Source organism: Panicum hallii, chromosome 4, assembly GCF_002211085.1.
Source record: "Panicum hallii strain FIL2 chromosome 4, PHallii_v3.1, whole genome shotgun sequence".
Lineage (NCBI taxonomy): Eukaryota > Viridiplantae > Streptophyta > Magnoliopsida > Poales > Poaceae > Panicum > Panicum hallii.
The window spans coordinates 27,326,433-27,347,252 of NC_038045.1; the positions used below are offsets into that span (position 1 = coordinate 27,326,433).

At 47.0% G+C, this 20,820-nt stretch overlaps 1 protein-coding gene across 1 annotated transcript; it reads left to right on the forward strand.

Annotated features, from left to right (window-relative positions):
* The first annotated feature begins 7,810 nt into the window (after window positions 1-7,810).
* Window positions 7,811-8,377, forward strand: LOC112890421. Its single transcript, XM_025957313.1, has one exon. It carries the CDS (start codon window positions 7,811-7,813, stop codon window positions 8,375-8,377), a length of 567 nt encoding a protein of 188 aa, XP_025813098.1.
* Window positions 8,378-20,820: the final 12,443 nt, after the last annotated feature.

Sequence of the window (20,820 nt, forward strand, 5' to 3'; positions counted from 1 at the left end):
AGCAACCGTTTCCCTCATATTCCGGGTTATGGATCAGGGCCACCACAAGCGACTGCAAGACCGTACGTACACCAATTGTGCAGGACATACGTCTGCAGCACGACTACATGATCGTACTGCTGTCTGCCTTGCAGAACGCACTCCCACACGTTGGTGCATGTAAACATAAAATAAAAGTCGAGTGGTGGAGACATGTCCATTTGCCGGGCCATTCAGGTACTAGGCTTACCGCTTTACCATATTTCGCGGCATGTGGCTATTACTTTCAAACGCTTAGCCACCACTACCACACACTGCGACCTTAACAACATTTATCAAAATAGACAGGGTAGACTTCTAGGTCATGATACCGCACATGACCCTGTCCATCATCCTTATAGTGATTGCAGAATAGTAAACACGCAACTCCTATGTCGCGCGAGTGACAGGAAATTACTCGTCTTTTACCGGTCCTATTAAGCAGAGCGTCTATGCGATAAAGACTTGGGTACAATACATTGGATCACTAAGATTTTATGCAACTAGGGTTTCATTTCAACTCCTAGACGTAATGCAAGATATATAATATAATAATGAAATTGTAATAAATTGAAATACTAGAGTATGCATCGGGGCTTGCCTTCTTGAGTGGGGTTGGGGGCAGGAGTGTCAAAGACTTCCGAACTTTGGTTCGGGGCTTCAGTTAGTTCCTCGGCGACGTTTATTGGGTCTTCAGAAAACCCTTGGTCTTGTCCCAAGACTAGCTCATAGTCTCCGTCGTCGAGAGTCGTTGATTCTACATGACATGCAATAATTTAAATGAAATGGTGTTTGACTTTAAGAATTTTATTTCACAATAAATTTGCAATCCAACAATTTAATCAATATAAACTCATGAAGAAAGGGGGTTTAGTCTTATGTTACTACCTATATTAAAGTAATGGTTATAATACTGGAATTACTGAAAACAGAAATCAAAATCTTTGAATTTGAATTCAAGTTTAAATTCAAATCTTAGGTAAATAGAATTATAAAGTCTTCAAAATTTAGTTATGGACTAATTATCAACATATTAGATCATGACAAAAAGATCTAATTAATTAAGCCTAAGGAACATGCTTAATTAATTTCAAATCATCTCAAATTTGAATTGCCCAAATTCAAAAGAACTTAAACTACAAAACAGTGCTAGGTCTGAAACTTTTATACAAGCTCATACATGATCTACAGAAGTTACATACCAAAAATCACAAGAAATAAAGTTAGTATGTGAAAGTTATGCATCCTATACCCTTTTACCTTGACTTTTAAAATAGATTCAAAAGTATTTAGTTTCAAACTGATCTTCATTAATAAAAGTTGTAGGGCTTGAAATCTAGTTTCCATCAAAATTGGTTTGACAATTTTTGGAATTTCCTACAATTTCCTATTGATTTTACTAGCCAACAGCCTTGCTCACATAAAATAACAAAGGGTTTTGCACTAGGGTCCTCGGGTTTTAGCACTTAGGCCCTTAGAAACCAAAAAGATTTCACAGATATGCCCTTGCCAGCTCTCGACGGCGTCCGGCATCTCTGTCTCCGGCGTTCTCGCCGGTGGCGAGGTCTAGGCCAGGGATGATCTGGTCCAGCATGACCTACAAGTCCTACGGTGTCCACCAGTGGGTGATGTGCATCAAGGTCAGCGACGCAGCACGGCCGGCGACGAGCAATGGCGGCGACCGTGTTGGGGCGTCATCGTTCCCGGTGAAGGGCTGACGAATATGGGAGAACAAGGCACACGTGAGCATCGGGGAAGTGCGGGGATACTTCCCCCAACCCAATTTGGACAGAAGCAGGCCGGAGAGTGGTGATCGACGGCGGGGTGGAGCTCGGGTTCTCACCGGCGGCAATGGTGGTCCGCGTTCTGCAGGCTAGGGAGACGGAGGGTGGTGAAGGAGGGGCGGGATCGCTTCAGGAGGATGATGTGGTGCTGGTGGTGCCTTTGATTGGGGCGGAGAGGCCTTGTATCGGTGGGTTGACGGGAGGCCGAGCGGCGGCGGAGGAAGAGGGCTCGCCGGCGCTGTGGTCCGGCGTTTCTGGTGGATGAAATTTGGATTGGATCACTCGGTGAGCTGTAGTGGATCGTGGGGGTGCTGTTCGTGCTTCAGATCGAGGATGGGGAGTGGTGGTGGAGGCTGCCGACGGTGAGCCGGGGTCGTGGAGGAGGTCCGCTGAGCGATGGCGATCGGGGCAGGGGGAATTGGATGGAAAGGAAGTGTGCAAATGCTAGAGCGTGTGCTAGGGAAGCTAAAGGAGATGCTCGGGGTCCAGAAGAAGATGTGCCCGTGCGCAAGCAGGTGCTGGCGCCTCAGCGGCGTGCGTGGCAGCCGCGGCGGAGCTCGAGCAAGAGCTCTGCGACGTGGAGGATGCAAGGGCAGGCCAGCACGGGGTCGGGAGGGCGGCGGCATGGCAGAGGAGTGACGCGTGGAATGTCGGAAGGTAGGAGGTGGCGCGGGTGATGCTGCGACGGCGAGCGGCGGTGAAGCACAGCTCGGGCAGGCAGTCGGGCGGCGTGTCGTGGCGGGAGTAAGCCAGCGTGAGGGCGAGAAGCGGCGGGGCAGAGGCCGGGGTGGCACGTGGCGAGGTCCTGAGCAGCACAGAGATGGCAGGGGCGGAGCACATGGCCGGGAGAACAGCGGCGGCGCGCGGCAGAGGAGAACAGAGGAGAGGGAGAGAGAGGTAGGCGAAGAGGGGCCTGGTTGCAAATTCCAGAAAAGACAGGGACTCCACTGCAATTCATAAATAACTTTCAAACCAGTGCTCAAATGGAGATGGGCCCAAAAGCAAAAGTGTATGGTTTTTCAAAATGTACAACTTTGCTTTAAGGTTCATCCACAGAAGAGCTAAGGATTTGCAATTAATTTGAAACTTAACAAGATTTCCAAACTTTACATAAATCCTATTTTAAAACTACACTACCTTTTTCCCTTAATCTTTAAATTTTTTAAACACACTTTTACCACCTTTTGCACATAACCTCACATTAAAACTTAGGGTGTGACAACACTAATTACCTGAGTGTCACAATGACCCTACTCTTCCCATGCCTTGGCCTTATGCTTTGCCTAATGGTTGGTCCGCGGAGTGGGACCCATCCCCGGCCAACACTGATCATAACGAGTGATGTCATGCCATAGCTTAGCATGATGTCCGTACTGGCGACGTGTACAGTTGTCGTACTTTAAACTCCGCTACCGTCAACTTGAATCTTTAAACTGGTTTGTAATAATTCCTATCAGTTTAGCGCTTATGCTATTCTGGAAACTTTTGTAATATAAGTGCTTGTGATGTAAAATATGATGGCGATTGTATCTCTGGACTCGCCTTCGTGCGAGGTACCTTGTTTGATCCTGCTTTCGGTGGTTTATCGGGATATTACCCGACAAGCCAAGGGGTTACACCGTTTGAAGTACGATTGGAGTCCTTGAGAGAGAGGACTTGCGTACTTGAGCCGGTGTAATTCAGGTTGGTTCTGCCACAAATGCGACCCTCAGCCTGATTCTCCGATTCAACCTAAGGCTTAGGGGCTACTCCATATGGAGTGCGATTTTTCAATTGCACACCATATCAAGGAAGTAATTCGGGGCATGAGCACCTCATAGCTTCGATGCAGCCAAGAAAGTACTCGAAAGAATAATTTCAAGACGGAGCTTCAAGAGAAGCCGAAGACTGCTTCGAAAGTACTCGAGAAGCCTGCAGTACTCAGCTACGAAGAGCACGAGGGCTTGTCAGACCCGGGGCTACGGGACTGTGTACATAATGTAGTTTAAACAGGATTAAGAGATAAAGCCCGTCTTATCTCTTATTTATGTTGTTTTCTACTCGTTTGAATAGGAGATAAAGCTAGTTTGTACAGAAGGAAACTACCCGAGTTATACTCGGGTATGATTCCTTGGCTATTATTGTCTAGATCCATGTAACCCTGACCTCCCGGATATATAGGGAGGGGGCAGGGACCCATTCAAAACACAACATCAACACCCAATGGAATACAAACCACCATACAGGACGTAGGGTATTACGCGCCTCGCGGCCCGAACCTGTCTAAAATCTTATGTTCCTTGCACCTTCGAGTTCCTGATCTCGGCGTCTCCTTACCTAAATTTACCACCTTGGGTATACCCTTCGGTGGGCAACCGGTAAAACACCGACAAGGCCCTTCTCTCTCCCCCTCTCTCTTCTCTCCCCTCCCCTATTCTGTCCCGTTGAGGGGCAGCGGCCGCTGGCCACCTGGCCGACGATGCCTGCCCTAGCGAGCTGCGCCAAGGCGCGACCCCCAACGGGCTCCGACCGGCCACCAACTGGGCCTGCTACCGGTGATTTGCCGTGCCCCGTATCCCGCCCCTACCAACTTGCACGCACCACGTGGCCATCGATTCGCGACGGCCAAGCCACGACGCACCCTTGCCACGACCTTATCTCGACAGCACCTCACTCAGCTTGGCAGCACCCAGCCCATCCTCCCCTACCCTATGCGCCTATAAAAGGGCTGCACCGAGCCCCTGCTCACACGCGTCCGAGTACCACCACCACCGTGCCATTGGTGCCACCACTCAACCTCGTCGTCGTGCCCCACTTTCCGCTCCTTCTCTGCCCAAACCGAGGCTCTAAATGGGTCGCCCTTGACCTGCTGGTACTCCCTAACTTCCTCATGCCACCCTCCCTTGCCGGACCACCGCCGCCCACGGCCCACACCTCGTCGGAGCTCCTGCTCACCGTCAGCAGCCCTCCTCCGGCCACCCCAGCCCCAACCGAGCACACCAAATGGTTTGCCTCGACCTCCTCGTCCTCCCCCACCACTTTCCCCTCGCCGCCGACTAGTTTCCTCGCCGGATTTCTGCCGGGAAACACCCAGCCCCATCTAGAGACTACATTGCAATCGCCAAGTTCTTTTAGGGTCCTTTCTGCTAGATCCAGGGATCTATCTGCGAGAACCCGAGTACTTTTGTTTTCAAGAGGCTGTCAATTGTAAAATCAATCTAAAATCATAGAAAAATAAGAAAAATGCAAACTAAAATTTGTTGTGGCCCTCTTGATGAACCCAACTACTTTTGCTCAGAAGGATGACCAGTTACAAACTATAACTTGATCTAAAATTAATCTTATTTTAAATAGCTCATAAATGTATCTCTTGATCTAGGAAAGTACTATGGATGATTTTTGGACTGTAAGCTAGTCTCTACTTGTTAAGACTTGTGTAAAAATCTCAAGGCTAGAACAAGTCTCTACAAGTAGTCTTTGTTGGATCTTGTTTGATGTGCTACTTTGCTAGAGTTATTTGTTCATGTTGTTCTACTGATATTTTAGGGTTGAAACTTTTACAATAGAGTAACCTTGATGCATAAATGCTATGAACAAAGTTTGGAACTTTTTACTTCTGTCTAACTTGCTCATATATTTTTAGATAAGAAAAACTATATTAAAATAAGAAATTTTAACCAGAGACTACCTTTGAGTAGATTATCATGTTAGAAAAGTTGGAGACACAGAAACTTTGTGGAACTGCCTGTAAAAATAAATCTTGATTAATATAGATGTATCATGACTTATTTTCTATACTCTGTATCTCGCAGGCTAAAATCTGAAAAATTTACAGTAGACTCACCATAAGTTTAGGAGTACTCAGTAAAATGTTGAGCACCAATTTTTGCATGGTTTGTTCTATATAAATGGATCTTTATCCTAGCAGTAACTGTTTAAAGTATTTTTCATGATTAAGCTGCTAAATGAAAATGGTTGGAAATTTTACAGTAAGTTTGTACTTAACTAATGTGCTCTGCATAAAAATCTCAATACAATAAACTATCTATTTGAGTTGTTTTGTTTTAATCCATGCTTACTCTTAAAAAATGACCTTTTATGAAATGACAAAACCTCTCACTTACTTTACTTAATGATGTTAGTTAATCTAGGTACTACTCGATACAACTTAACTTGAGTTTTGTTGAACTACAACTTTATAGTGAAATAGTTATTTATCTTGTGCCATTAAAACAACTCATACCTATGCATTCATATAGAATCGACGACTCTCGCCGACGGAACCTATGAGTTGGTGCCGGAGCCTGAGAGTGAGCAGCGCGAAGCTCAAGTTAATCTTTTTGAAGTTGAGGAAGGCTAGAACCAAAGTTCGGAAGAGCCCAAGGCTAGCTTTGCTCAGGAAGGCAAGCCCCGGAGCGTAACTCCTACTTTTAAACTTATGCAACTTTTACTTATATATGGTATTATGCATTAAGTTTGTAGGAGTTGATTGAAACCTTAGTTGCATGATCCTAATACCTATGATATGAACACTAGCCTATGTTGGTCGCTAGATTGCCATGCTAATAGGACTCCAGTAAAAGTCGAGTGATTTCCTATCACTCGCCAGATATAGGGGTTGATTGTTTCACTTATGTTGGAATCGTAAGGTCGATGGACGGGGATATGTTATGATTATTTTGTTGATGATTGAGGCCCTGTCTGTTTAGCAAAAATGCTAAGGTCGCGGTGTGTGGTAGTGGTGGTTAGGTTTTTGAACGTACTAACCACATGCCGAGAATATGGTAATCAGTAAGTTTAAGTACCTGATCAGACCGGCGAGTGGACTTTATCCTCACCCTCTTGACTTCGTTCCCATGGGCACATGGTGAGTGCAAGAGCAGCCATGGCCCGGCTGTGTTTCATGGTTCTTGGACCTCTGTACTCGAGGGGGATGGCCCTGATCCACAACCCGGGAAGAAAGGGGAAAAGTTGCACGTGTGACTCTATGAGTAACCACGTGATGTGTGTTTAGATTTCCCCTTGCAAGGTTAAGAAATTCAATTCAAATCGTCCGTTTCTCGCAACCATTGAGACTGCTTAACCCTTTTACCACATAGAGTAAGAAGAAGAACAATGATGATGATTAATATGGTTGGATGCGCAATTAATTATTTTTCACTATGCGTGATTTGGATAGTTGCTTACCTAGAATGGTTAATCAACTAGAACTTGATGCTAGAAACTTGAAAGCAAGGACTCACTCTTAGATGCTTTTTGGTAAAAACAACTCTCAGTCAGAAGCCTTGCATGTCTAGGAATCGGCTAAGTATATAACACTAGTCGGGTATGCCTTACTCAGTATTAGTATACTTAGCCTTGCTTGTGGTTTTGTTTTCAGGTGAGACCTTTGAGGACATGGTTGCTAGTTTGACTTAACCATGTACTCTTCCTTCTGGTTGGTTGGTGGAATGGGATACATCCCCGACCAACGATGATAACACTGAATGATGTCATGTACGGGCTTCATCAGGATATCTTGCATCGTTGTTAGAACTATCGCTTATTTTCTACTGCACTATTAAACTTTGAAAGTTCTTGTTTATGAATATTTTTGAACTTGATTTGTAATAATAATTCCTGTTGAACTCTGTGATGTAAAATTTGTGAATTGTTGTAATCTTTGGGCTCACCTTCGTGTGGGTTGTATGTATGCATTGTTTTGATCGAAATTTCAGTGGTTGCATCGGGATGTTACCCGATAGACTGTCGTTTTACTCCATGTTAAGTACGTTTTAGCCCGGATTGCCTCTATGGTGATGGTTAGCGCACTTAAACCGGATAAATTCGAGCGGTTCTGCCTTAGTCAATACAAGGTCCGCTTCCGAGAGGTATGCACCGCCAAGAGCTCTGTTCCCATGTTTCTCCACTGGTCGAGCAATCCAATCACCTTCGATCGGGGTGACCACCCTTCCAACGTTCCCTGACCAGGGAGCTACTCTCTCCTTATCGACCCCATCGTCAACAACAAGCGCCTGACCAAGGTGCTAATGGATGGGGGTAGCAGCCTCAACATCCTATATGTTGAGACCTTCGACGCCATGGGCGTCTCGCGGTCCAAGCTCCACACTTCCATCTTCCCCTTCCTTGGGATCATCCCAGGCATGAGGGCGTACCCCTTGGGGAATATAGAGCTGCCCATCATGTTCAGCGACTGCAGCAACTTCCGCACTGAGACCCTGATCTTTGAGATAGTGGATTTTGAGGGGTCGTACCACGCCATCCTCGGGCATCCGTGCTACGCCAAATTCATGGCGGTCCCCAATTCCACCTACATCAAGCTAAAGATGCTGGGGCCAAACGGCGTCATCACAGTTAGTGGCTCTTTCGAGCAGGCGTACGCTTATGGTCCCAAGCATTTCGAGCTCGCCACCGCCATCGCCAACTCCGTCGAGCTCCAAAAGCTTCGCCGGACCGTGGCGGAGGGCGCCCTCAACTCCAACGAGCCGACTTCGTCCAGCGCCTTCCGCCCGATCGAGGACACCAAAGCGATCGGCGTCGACCCCAACGACCTGACCAAGACCGTGTGGATCGGGGCCCTGCTTCTGGCCAAATAGGAAAGTGCACTCGTTGACTTCGTACGTGCCAGTCATGATGCCTTCACATGGAAGCCCTCTGACATGCAAGGCATTCCGAGGGAGGTCACTGAGCACGAGCTTCGCATCAAGCTGGGTTGTGCACCCATGCCTGCGCCGCTTCGATGATGAGAGGCGCCGGGCCAGAGGTGAGGAGATCATCAAGCTTCTGTAGCCGGTTTTGTTAAGGAAGTGTACCACTCCGACTGTCTTGCCAATCCCATCCTTGTAAAAAAGAAGAATCGGAAGTGGAAAATATGTGTTGACTTACTGGCCTTAACAAGGCATGTCCCAAGGATCGTTTTCCTTTACCACGTATAGACCAAATAGTCGATTCCACATCAGGATGCGAAATCCTCTTTTTTCTGGATGCCTACTTGGGCTATCACCAAATTGCGACGAAAGAGTCCGACCAGCTCGCGACCTCTTTCGTCACCCCGTTCGGCAGGTACTACTACCTCACCATGCCGTTCGGCCTTAAAAACGCTGGTGCCACGTACCAGCGTTGCATGCAAAAGCATTTTCTGATCAGATCGACCCGCCCCGGCAGCCCGACCAACTCAAGCCACCGAAGCCCACGGTCGCCGTCTACGTGGACGACATGTTTGCTAACCTCCGAAGGTTTAAAGTCAAATTGAATCCTGAAAAATTCACTTTTTTGGGTTCCAAAGGGGAAGCTACTCGGGTACATAGTGTCCGAGCGAGGCATCGAGGCCAACCTTGAAATGATCACGGCCATCACCTGGATGGGCCCCATTTGCAATGTGAAAGGCGTGCAGCGGCTCACCGGCTATTTGGCCGCCCTAAGTCGGTTCATCTCCCTACATAAACTTCTCAAGAAGTCGAACACATTCCTCTGGATGGAAGAGGCCCCAGCAGGCTTTGGGCAACCTCAAGACATTAACCTCGGCTCCAGTCCTCGTCGCTCCTGAGCGACGAGAGCCGCTCCTACTCTACGTTGTAGCAACCACCCACGTGGTCAGCGCCGCTCTTGTGGTCGAAAGGGAGGAGCCGGGCCATATGCTAAAGGTCTAATGACCAGTGCACTTTGTCAGCGAAGTACTCACCGAGACCAAAGCTCGCTACACTCAGGTGCAAAAGCTCTTATACGCCCTGCTCATGGCAACTCCGAAGCTGCAGCACTATTTCACCGATCACGAGGTCACCGTCGTCACCTCGTTTGCACTCTGCGAGGTCGTCCATAGCCATGACGCTATGGGACGCATCTCCAAATGGGCGCTCGAGTTGATGGGCTACGATATCATGTACCGCCATCAAGTCGCTGGCCCTGGCCAACTTCATTGCCGAGTGGACCGAGGTCCAAACTCCGGCTCTAGACATTTCCCACGAGTACTGGACCTTGTACTTCGACAGGTCAGTCATGGGACCCAACGCGGGGGCCGGCTGTGGCAGAACCGCCTGAATTATTTCAGCTGAAGTGCGTTAATCATCGCTATACAGCTGATATTAACTTAATGCACTTCAAACGGAACAATCCATTGGTCTGTCGGGTCTCCGCCCGATACAACCACGGTTCAACAGGATCAAAGCAGGTTTACCTCACACGAAGGCGAGTTTACAATCACAGCACAGCTCATTAACTTTTAATTTACAGAAACGCAAATATTATTACAAACCTTTTTCAAACTTAATGTAAATTTATACAAACCATGTTTAACACGACAAGCTACACAGCTTGTCCAAGTTCACAGCAGAAGGAACATAAACACGCGACTACACACGTCGCGAGGGTTGAAACCGTACTCAGCCCAAAGCTTGGTGTCACTCAGGAGGGTCACTGCCAGCTGGGGACGGATCCCACTCCACGGACCAGCCATACGGAACAGAAGTTGGCCATGCAGAACTATCCGTGGGGTTCTCGAAGGTCATACCTGGAAGATAGACTAGCAAGACTGAGTATACTAATACTCAGCAAGGCTTACCCGCTTCTTGGTATACTTAGCCAGGTAACTAGACTTATGAAGGCTTTGAAAAGGTTCTGGGTTTAATTTCAGCTGAAAAGCAACAAAGAGTATGATCTACTTTCAAATTTTAGCTTTCAAATTCTACTTCATTAGCCATTCTAGGTAAGCACCTACACTAGGCAAGCAAGGTAAAGATTATCATTCATCAAGATTATTCCATCAATAGTTACACTTCTTACTCTATGAGGTAGAAGGAATAAACAGTCTCAATCTCCGTGAGAAACGGACGATTCTGAATCAAACTTCCAAACCTTGCAAGGCAAACTTAACTCACACGCTTGGAATATCCAATGATAATTCCGAAGCAACCGTTTGCCTTTCATTCCGACTCGTGGAACAGGGCCACCACAAGCAACTGTAGGACCGTAAGCACACCAATTGTGCAGGACATACGTCTGTAGCGCGACTACATGACCGTACTCCTGTCCGCTGCGCGGAACATACTCCCGCACGTCGGTGCGTGAGAAAAACCAAATTATGAGTGGTTGGAGGTATGTCCACTCCTCGGGCCGATTGGTTACTAGGCTTACCGCTTTATCATATTTCGCGGCATGTGGCTAGTACTTTCAAACGCTTAGCCACCACTACCACACATTGCGACCTTAACAACTTTTATCAACACGGATGGGGTAAACTTCCAGGTCATATTACTGCACATGACCCCGTCCATGATTTTAATAGTGGTTGCAGAATAGTAAACATTCAACTCCTATATCGCATGAGTGACAGGAAATCACCCGACTTTTACTAGTCCTATTAGCAGAGCATCTATGCGATAAGGACTCGGGTACAATACATTGGATTCCTAGGATGTATGCATCTAGGGTTTCATTTCAACTCCTAGACGTAATGCATCGAGGCTTGCCTTCTTGAGTGGAGTTGGGGGCAGGAGTGTCAGAGACTTCCGAACTTTAGTTTGGAGCTTCAGTTAGATTCTCGGTGACGTTTATCGGGTCTTCAGATAACTCTTGGTCTTGTTCCAATACTAGCTCGTAGTCTCCGTCGTCGAGCGTTGCTGACTCTACATGATATGCAACGATTTAAGTGAGATGGTTCTCAAGTTAAGGATTTTATTTCATGACAAAGTTGCAATCCAACAGATTAATGAACATAAACTCATGTAACAAGGGGGGTGGGGTTCCAACTACTGTCTATATTTAGGTTATGTCATTTTAATGGAATTACTTTGAAGTAATTCAACCAGTTTGATTTTTATTTTGAAAACCATAAAGATTTTGACCTTGAATTTTTGTGGATAAGTTTATTTTCAATAAATAAGCTTATGGTGAATTTTTCATAATTTTCTGGAAACAGAAACTAAAACATTTGAATTTAAACTCAAACTTCAAGTTTAAATTCAAACCCTGAGCAAACAAAACAATAAATTCTTGAAACTTTAATTATGAGCTAATTATTAGCAATTTAGATTATGGTAAAAAGATCTAAACATAGAAGCCTTAGGAACATGCTTAATTAAATTCAAACCATTTCAAATTTGATTTGCAAAAGTTTAAAATAACTTAAACTACAGAGCAATACTAAGCTTGAAATTTTTACACTGGCTTACCCATGACTTAAAGAAGCTACATACCAAAAATCACAAAAGAATAAGCTAGTATGCAAAAGTTATGCATAAGATACCCTTTTACTTTGAGTTTAAGATAAACCAAAAATCTTTTAGTTTCAAACCAAACTTTATTAACAAAAGTTGTAGATTTACATTTCCAGATTCCAACAAAACTTGTTTGGTAATTTTTGGAATTTTCTATAATTTCCTATCAATTTTACAAGCTGACAGCCAACACTAAACTAGAGACTTGCAAAGAGGCCCTCGGTTACTTGCACAGAGAACCCTAGAATAAAAAAATCACAGATACGCCCTTGCTGGCTCTCGACGGCGACCGGCGGTGTGGCAGAACCAACATGAATTATATCGGCTCAAGTACGTGAGTCCAATCCGGAGGGCTCTAACGTGCTTCAAACGGTATAATCTCTTGGCCTGTCGGGTAACGTCCCGATAAACCACCGATACACAGGATCAAATAAGGTTACCTCACACTAAGGTGAGTCCAGAGATACAGTCACCATCATATTTTACATCATAGGAAATTACAATACAAGGGTTTCTTAAAGCAGTACGAAGATTCAAACTTAGAGAAAATATTACAAACTGTTAAAGTTATGATTTTTGGCAGCGGAAAAACATACGCGATGATTTACAATACGTCGTCAAGACGGATGTCATGTGTCACACCCGATTTATAAGAACATAAATCGAGCAATCATATATGCGCCAGGATCAAGTCACGCATATATACAACAGATTATCAAGATATCACAACACATGTCACGAATAAAAGCGTATAAATTATAAAATGAATATCTTTATTACAACTAAATCAAGAATCAGTTCAAGGAATGCGGAAGCGTAAAATAAATACATGAAGAGTAGGGCGCCACAGGGTCGTCAACTGGGAGACAACGCCTAGAAATTGTCGAAGCCGCTAACGTAGTCCTCCACGTCGCCTGGTACTGAGCAGCAGTCGAAGATGTCCGGAATAGAGCAGAAGAGAGGAAGAGGCAAGTGTGAGTACGCAACTTGTACTCAACAAGTATAACACGAGTATGAGGCTCTAGGGTTAGCTGACTCAACTGCAGTAGCTTTTAATCTTGGCAAATTTTATTAAAACTATTTACTATAAGTGGATGAATTACCATGAACCCATGTTGCATAAGAAATTAATCAACATTAATTAAGAACTACTGAGAACCATCCAAACCAAAACCACCCGGGGAATCTCCCTAATCAAAGGTTGATAACCCCACTAATCAAAAGGAGGATCTGGGCCGCTCATGACTGTGAGCACAGCTGATATATCAGTTTTACACTCTCGAGAGGTTGCACAACTTTACCCACAAGTCGTGAGCTACGCTAGTGGTTCATCACACTTCCTTAGGTGAGATGGCTAGCAAGCACACTACGAGACCGTTACAAAGGACCACGTTGGTAAGGTGTAACCGCTAAGGATTCTGGATCAGCGACGATGGGGCCCACCTCCGGGGGTACAAGACACACAGCACAGACCAAGCCGGAGGAGCAGGGACCATTGAAGCTTACCACCCCTCTTGCCCATTCAGGTAAGTTACTCCCGAACCAACACGACCTAATTAGTAAGTCAAGACCATCCCATTCCAGTCTTGTGGTTGCGCGGTTGTCCCAGGTTGTCACTCTATGAACCGGACCTTATGGAGAGTGGCCAACCAAGCACTAAGCACCGTGCTGGCCCCCTAAACCAAGTTTCTAACAAAACATCTTTTACGGAGACGTGAGCCACTCAAGCACACAGCACAGAGGGCCACGCTCAGGATTAAGTTGCATAAGACCATTAATCAAATTTAATTAAAAAGGACCAAGTTTGTTATAGCGCAGCAACCTAGCACAACTAACCATAATGCAACCCCAAGGATATATATATATATATATATATATATATATATAGGATATAAAGTGGCTAGTAAAGTCCTTATAAGCATACAGAATTAAAATGCAATATGACATTTGTATTTAGAAGTGATAGGAGGTTCATGTTATACTTGCCTTCCTCAAAGTTCTCCTGCTGCTGCTCAAAAGCTTCAGAAGATGGTGGCTCCTGGTACTGGTCCAAAGGCTCCGCGTCTACTCACGATCATCAAGCATAGTCCACACATACACACATGCACAACCATAACAAACTATAAGAAAACAGTACACCAATACAATAGAACAGCACACAAAACTGGCCTAGAACTATTCTACGCGTTACAACGATCGCGTGGATATAAAGAACACCTAAAACGGAGCTAAGACGCGAAATCTAGGGCTAAAACAAGATTCAGGGACCTATCTGCGAGAAAAAATAGAACTTCCGGGGGTTCTGCGCAAAAACCAAGGATCTAAATGCAAATAAAGGGTAGACACAGGAGCTAGCACGTGAAAATCCAGGGCTTGGACGGCGGGTTCAAAAACCGGAAAGCTCAGGGGTCTAAACGAGAAGAAAAGGACCTGTCTGCGAATACTTTTGAACTAGAGATGGACGGCGGGTTAATTCCTCAAAAAGGTAGGGGCTCTTTAACAAAACTGCCACAGCTGAAGGGGGTATCTTCTAATCTGGGCGGTTGGATCTGAATCGCACGGTTCGGACGCATTCCGGTCGGACGGTCCGATCTGAATAGCGGGGTTCGGACGGTCCGATCTGGTTGGGCTCGCGGGGACGGCGGGTCTGCACGGCGGCGCACGCCGGCGACGACGTCGCGACTTTGGGTGCGGCCTACGGTTCATGATTGCTAGTGTAAGAGGGAGAGGGGAACGTGCTGATGCTCACCGAGGGCCCGAACTGTTCGGTGAAACAGCGCAGATGGTCGGCGACGAGGTCCGAGCGGCGGAGACGGGCGGCGCTCGTGGGGAAGGCTGCTGCGGAGAGGATCGAGGTCCCTTGGACGCGCGGATCGGTCGGGGAACTCCCTGCGGAGGCAACCAGGGGGTTAAGATGGATCAGGATGCAACGACGATGAGGAATTCCGACGGCGGAGCGGCTCACCGTCGAAGGTTCCTTCGGGAAATTCGGTCGATGCCGAGGCGTAGGGCTTCGATGCTGGGCTCGCGGAGCTTCTGGATGGCGAGAGGGAACGGACACGGGGGTTGTGGTGGTCCGGGGTGCAGCGGAACGGCTGATCGGCGGTGAGGCCGAGGCGTCTGCGCGGCGGAGGGAAGAAGGAGGCGGCGGCGCTGCGGGTCTTCAGAGGTGCTGCTGCGGCTAGGTTTAGGGTTCTAGGGCGCGGAACCTTCTTGTAGGGCAGCGGCCCACATTGGCTGGCGGGCCCGAAGCGAGAGAGCTCGCCGGAAGTTTCGGGGGCCGTTGCGCGGCCGGTAGAGGAAGGAGGAAGAAGGGGCCGACAGGTGGGGTCGAGCTGGGGAAATGACTGAGAAAGAAGGAATGACTGAGAATAGAAGGAATAACTGAGAATAGAAGGAATGACTGAGAATATAAAGAATGACTGGGAATATAAGGAATGACTGAGGATAGAAGGAATGACTGAGAGAAAAGAAGGAATGACTGAGAGAAAAGAAGGAATGACTGAGAGAAAAGAAGGAATGACTGAGAATAGAAAGAATGACTGACCTACCTTCCTGTTTCCTCCCTTTTCTTTTTCAAACCAACTCGATTCTATTTGAATTCAACCCTTATGCACTCAACCAAATAAAACTTATGCACCAACATGAATGCACAAATATGTTGAACCTAAAATAAATGTTAATTCTTTGCATTTTAAAATTACTTTAAATGCAAGGTAAATTAGAGAAAACTCTGGAAAATTTTATTTAAGCCCAAACAAATTCATTAAAATTAGGGAAAATTACATCAGGGTGTTACATCATGCTAAGCCCGGGCACGACCTCACTCGGTGTCCTCAGTGTTGGCCGGGGACGGATCCCATTCCACGGACCAACCATCTGGAAGAGCACAGGGCCAAGACAGGGGAAGAGTAGGATCTTCAAAGGCTTTACCTGAAAAACATAAAACTAGCAAGGCTGAGTACACTAATACTCAGCAAGGCTTACCCGAGATTGGGTATACTTTAGCCCGTAACTAGACTCATGAAGGCATTGTATAGGTTCTGGATTTATTTTCAGCTGAAAAGCAACAAAGAGTATAATCTACTTCCAAGTTTTAGCTTTCAGATTCTAGCTTGATTAGCCATTCTAGGTAAGCACCTATACTAAACAAGCAAGATAGATATTATCATCCATCCAGATTATTTCATCAACAATTACACTTTTTACTCTATGTGGCAGAAGGAATAAGCAGTCTCAATCCTCGTGAGAGGCGGACAATTCTGAATCGAATTTTAACCTTGCAAGGTAAACCTAACACACACGCTTGGAATACCAACAGGGCGTTCCGAAGCAACCGTTTCCCTCATATTCCGGGTTATGGATCGGGGCCACCACAAGCGACTGCAGGACCGTACGCACACCCTATATGTGCAGGACATACGTCTGTAGCGCGACTACAAAACCCGTATTCCTGTCTGCCATGCAGAACGTACTCCCACACGTCGGTGCGTGTAAACATAAAATAAAAGTCGAGTGGTGGAGACGCGTTCCATTTGTCGGGCCATTCGGGTACTAGGCTTACCGCTTACCATATTTCGCGGCATGTGGCTAGTACTTTCAAACGCTTAGCCACCACTACCACATGCTGCGACCTTATCAGCTTTAGTCAAAACAGACAGGGTAAAACTCCAGGTCATGATACAGTACATGACCCTGTCTGTCATCCTTATAGTGGTTACAGAATTGTAAACAAGCAACTCCTATATCGCGCGAGTGACAGGAAATCATCCGACTTTTACCGGTCCTGTTTAGCAGAGCATCTAAGCGATGAGGACTCGGGTTCAATACATTGGTTCCTAAGATCTTATGCATCTAGGGTTTCATTTCAACTCTTAGACGTAATGCAAGATATATAATATAATAATGGAATTGTAATAGATTGAAATACTGGGATATGCACCGGGGCTTGCCTTTACTGGTGGGACTGAAGTTAGGGATGTTAGTATTGTTATCTTCCGAACTTTGGTTCGGGGCTTCCGATAATCCCTTGGTGATGTTGACTTGGTCTTCAGAAACATCCTCTGCAGACTCAGGGGAGATCTTGTAGGTACCGTTTGCAGAAGTAGTCGTATCTACATGCAATGCAATATTACATTCAAAGTGTGCACATAAAACTATCTTACTTCACAATAAAGTTGCAATCCAACACTCATTTAACATACCACTCATATAACAACCAAAAAGATCTGAACTAAACCTAGATAGAGCTATAGGAGAACAACTAATTAGAATCAGCTACTTGTTGAGGGTTACAACAGAGCCGATTGGAAACAACAGAGGTTTAGCCGATTGACGAGTGCATCGGGTTCCTAGACGATCGATGAAAGCATCGATTACTTCAGCAGAGGGGTGATTCCTAAATCAGTTGTGTCTTAACTGAGATGTGCTTAAGTGTTATTCTAGGTAACTAGGTGTGGTTGTATCGACTCGATTACGTCAGCACAACTATTGAGTGACGTACAGCCGATTGGAGTGTGGTTAAGGGTAGGTGACTGATAGATACACAGCCAATCTTTCAGTCGATAAATCGGCTGATAGAAGTGTGTGGATAAGGATAGGGAAACTAAGGATCAATCGGCCGTGTTTGACCAATATGGAAAAGCAACCAAAATTGGCTTGGGTCGGCCGATGGTAAGAACCTTAAGATCGTGGGTGTCTCTCCGATACATCGACTCTGTGCAGTCGATGTAGGACAGAATAAAAAGATTGTATCGGCAGTAGCCGATACTAGAAAGGTAACAACCGTATCAGCTAATCAGCCGATGGTAGAAGCATCGACTGACAGCTGTTACACAGAAACACTATAGACTCAAGAAAACTGATGCTTAGCGGCTGAGCTGATGGCCTGACACTGAAGCACAGCTGCCGAGATGTAGTAGCCAAGCAGCAGATGCACATGAACTAATCAAAGATTCTTATACGAAAAGGGCCTTAAGGAGATTGCAATCAAGACGAGAACAATGTCTTGATGGCAGGGATATGAGCACTCGTGTAAGAGGATTAACTAGATATCACACATCTCTACTTATGACATATATTCTATAGCTTACTCTTTAGCTATAACACAAGCATATAATATAAGGTACAAATAAAGCATTCATTCCCTAACATTTAACCTAGACCACAAATCAAGACTTTCAATTCAAGAGCACAACATAAAACTTGTAAACGTTCACTGATTTGAAATAAAGAAACCTTTGGAAATTTTACAAATAACATCCTAGAACTTTCTAAAACAAAACAATTAAGTCCTTGGTTGGGGAAAACAGATAACAGGAAGATAACGACGATATTAGGAATCGCCGGTATTAAGAAGATTCAGTGAATCAGGGCAAACCTTGGGGTAGCCTTGGTTGTGGAGAAGAATAGGCGGAAAGTGAATTTCCGCGGTGAACAGGATTGGTGATGAGAAGAGCTCGATGAGAGGGTTCACGAGCTTTCTTGAGGTGTCGAGGTCTTGCTCGGACGATCGACGAGGGAAAGGAGTTGCTGGATGTCGTGGGTCCCTGGGACGAAACGACAAAGCCGAATTGGTTCACTGGGGCAACTCCGCCGCGAACCTCCAGGGTCCATTTGCTTACGAGCTAAGCCTTCTTTTGCTCACGCACGTGTGCCACTGAAACACGACCGGCACACCCGCGTAGCATTCTGCAGGACTGCCGTGTTTGGTTGCATCGAGGCTCCTCCGAGCTCTTCACGCCTGACTGCCACCTTCGCTCCACAACTTCTCCTTCCGACTTGCCGCGCCATAAGCGCCTCTTTGCTTCCGCGAGGATCGAGGGAGCTCACCGCATCCGGTCGCCACCTCCACACATCATTGCTCTGCACGTCGTCACCGTGCATGGTTATTCTTCTTCCTCCTGTTGTCGGGTCCGCACTCGCCTCGGCCTTGCCGCGTCGCAGGTCCCTCCGCGACCGTCCTTGCCAAGGTACTGCCGTGCGCGACCTCGTTGCCCTTCGTGCGAGTCGGTCCCGAGCCGCCACGCCTCACCTCTGCCCGTGCACGTCCGAACCGCGCGCGTCCTTGGCCCGTATCGCGCTGCTGCTCTCGCGTCTGAAACTGCCCTGCACTTCACTGCTCGCTCCAGGCGGTTCACTTCCGCTCAAGTCCTGCTCCTAAACTCACACGCCCACGCCGCCTATATCTGCGCCGTGCTTACTCCAGCCTTGCCGTGTTATTCCCGCGCATCCACGCACCAGCGCCTACTCTGCTCCGCCGCGCACGTGCTACTCGATCCGTGCGCCCGCATCATTAGCCTTCGCTCCTGTCCGCGCCACTCCCGAACCGACGCGCTGCTTCCACTGTGCTGCGCTCCAGCTCCTGTTCGCTCAACGCCCACGAGCCAGCGCCGTCTGCTCGCCTGAAGCCGTCGGCTTCGCTCCTGCGCTCGGCTCACGCGCGCCACCCGCGCGCACGCAACTTCCCTGCACATCGTCGCCAGTTGCTCCTGCTCGCCCTGCGTCTGCTTCTGTTCCAGCGCCAGAGCGCCGCCACGCCGCAGCCGTCAGCCTCCGTCTCTGGCCCCTTCCTCCAGCACGCCGCAGCCTGGAACCCGTTGTTGCTCGCTCGGCCGCAGTCCTCCGCACGCCTGCGCATGCCTGCTCGGCCCACCTGCGGAGCGTCCGCACCAGTGCCGCCTCCCGCTCGCTTCGCGTCCGCGCGCAGCGCCGCGCCGCTCGCTCCCGCTCTGCCGCGGCCCGCGCCTCCGCTCGCCCTTGCCGGGCCGCCCGCCGCTCGGCCCAGATCGTGCGCTGCCGCACGCGCCCAGCCCCGCGCGCCCCACCAGCGCGCGCCTGCGCCCCGCTTGGGCCCGCCTGGCGCAGCGCCTCCGCTCGCCCGCGCTCGGGCCGAGCCGCCGCCGCTCCAATGCCCAGCGCCTGGGCCGCGCGCTCCCTCGCGCCCCCGAGCTCGGGCCGTCGCCCGCCCGGCCCCGAGCGCCCGCCACCAGCGCTTGTGCCCACGTCCCGCGTGGCCAGGGACTGCTCGCCCAGAGCTGCCAGAACCGATGGAGAAGAAGAGAAAGAGAGAGAGAGAGGTACCGCCAGAACAGAGACGCCAGGAGAGGATAAGACCGATAGGGAGAGGAAAAATAGAGAAGAAAGAGAATTGGAATTCCCCAAGGACTTATGCGTAATTTCCAAAAACTGCAGGGACCTGTTTGTAAAACAAAATTTCCCGTTGATTTAAAACCCTAATGAAGAAATGCCCAAAACGAAAGTTGGAGAGTTTTTCAAACTCTACAACATTGCTTTAGGGCCCAAGTTCAAAAACTCAAAATTTATATTTTTACACGTGAATCTTTGAATAAAAGTCGGATTTGAATTGCTTTTGTCCTAAAGAATGAAACTTTATAAAATTCAGGACCTAAATGCAAGCATTTATGACACGTCATGATAACGGGATAGACTCGTCATAATGATTGGATAGACATGTCATGATGACTTGCACTTTTACACTTTAGTCCTGAGTAAATTTTGAAAGTTACTTTTGTAAATCAAATATTTGCATAAAAGGACTTGTACTTTTATAAAATTACATAAATACCCTTATTTTCACAACTTTACCCCAAAATTTTTACACACTTTAACATATACATTTCAAATGAAACTTTTGGATAAATATATATTATTTTACAGGGAATAAGGTAAGAAAAACATGTTTACAAAATCACCTTTTACTTATTTTGAAGTTACCTCCTATCCAAATACATTTTGCAAAAATAACCCTAGGTTTTTCTTTAATTACAAAAATACCCTTTTTACTTGCACTTTAAATTTTCAAAAGC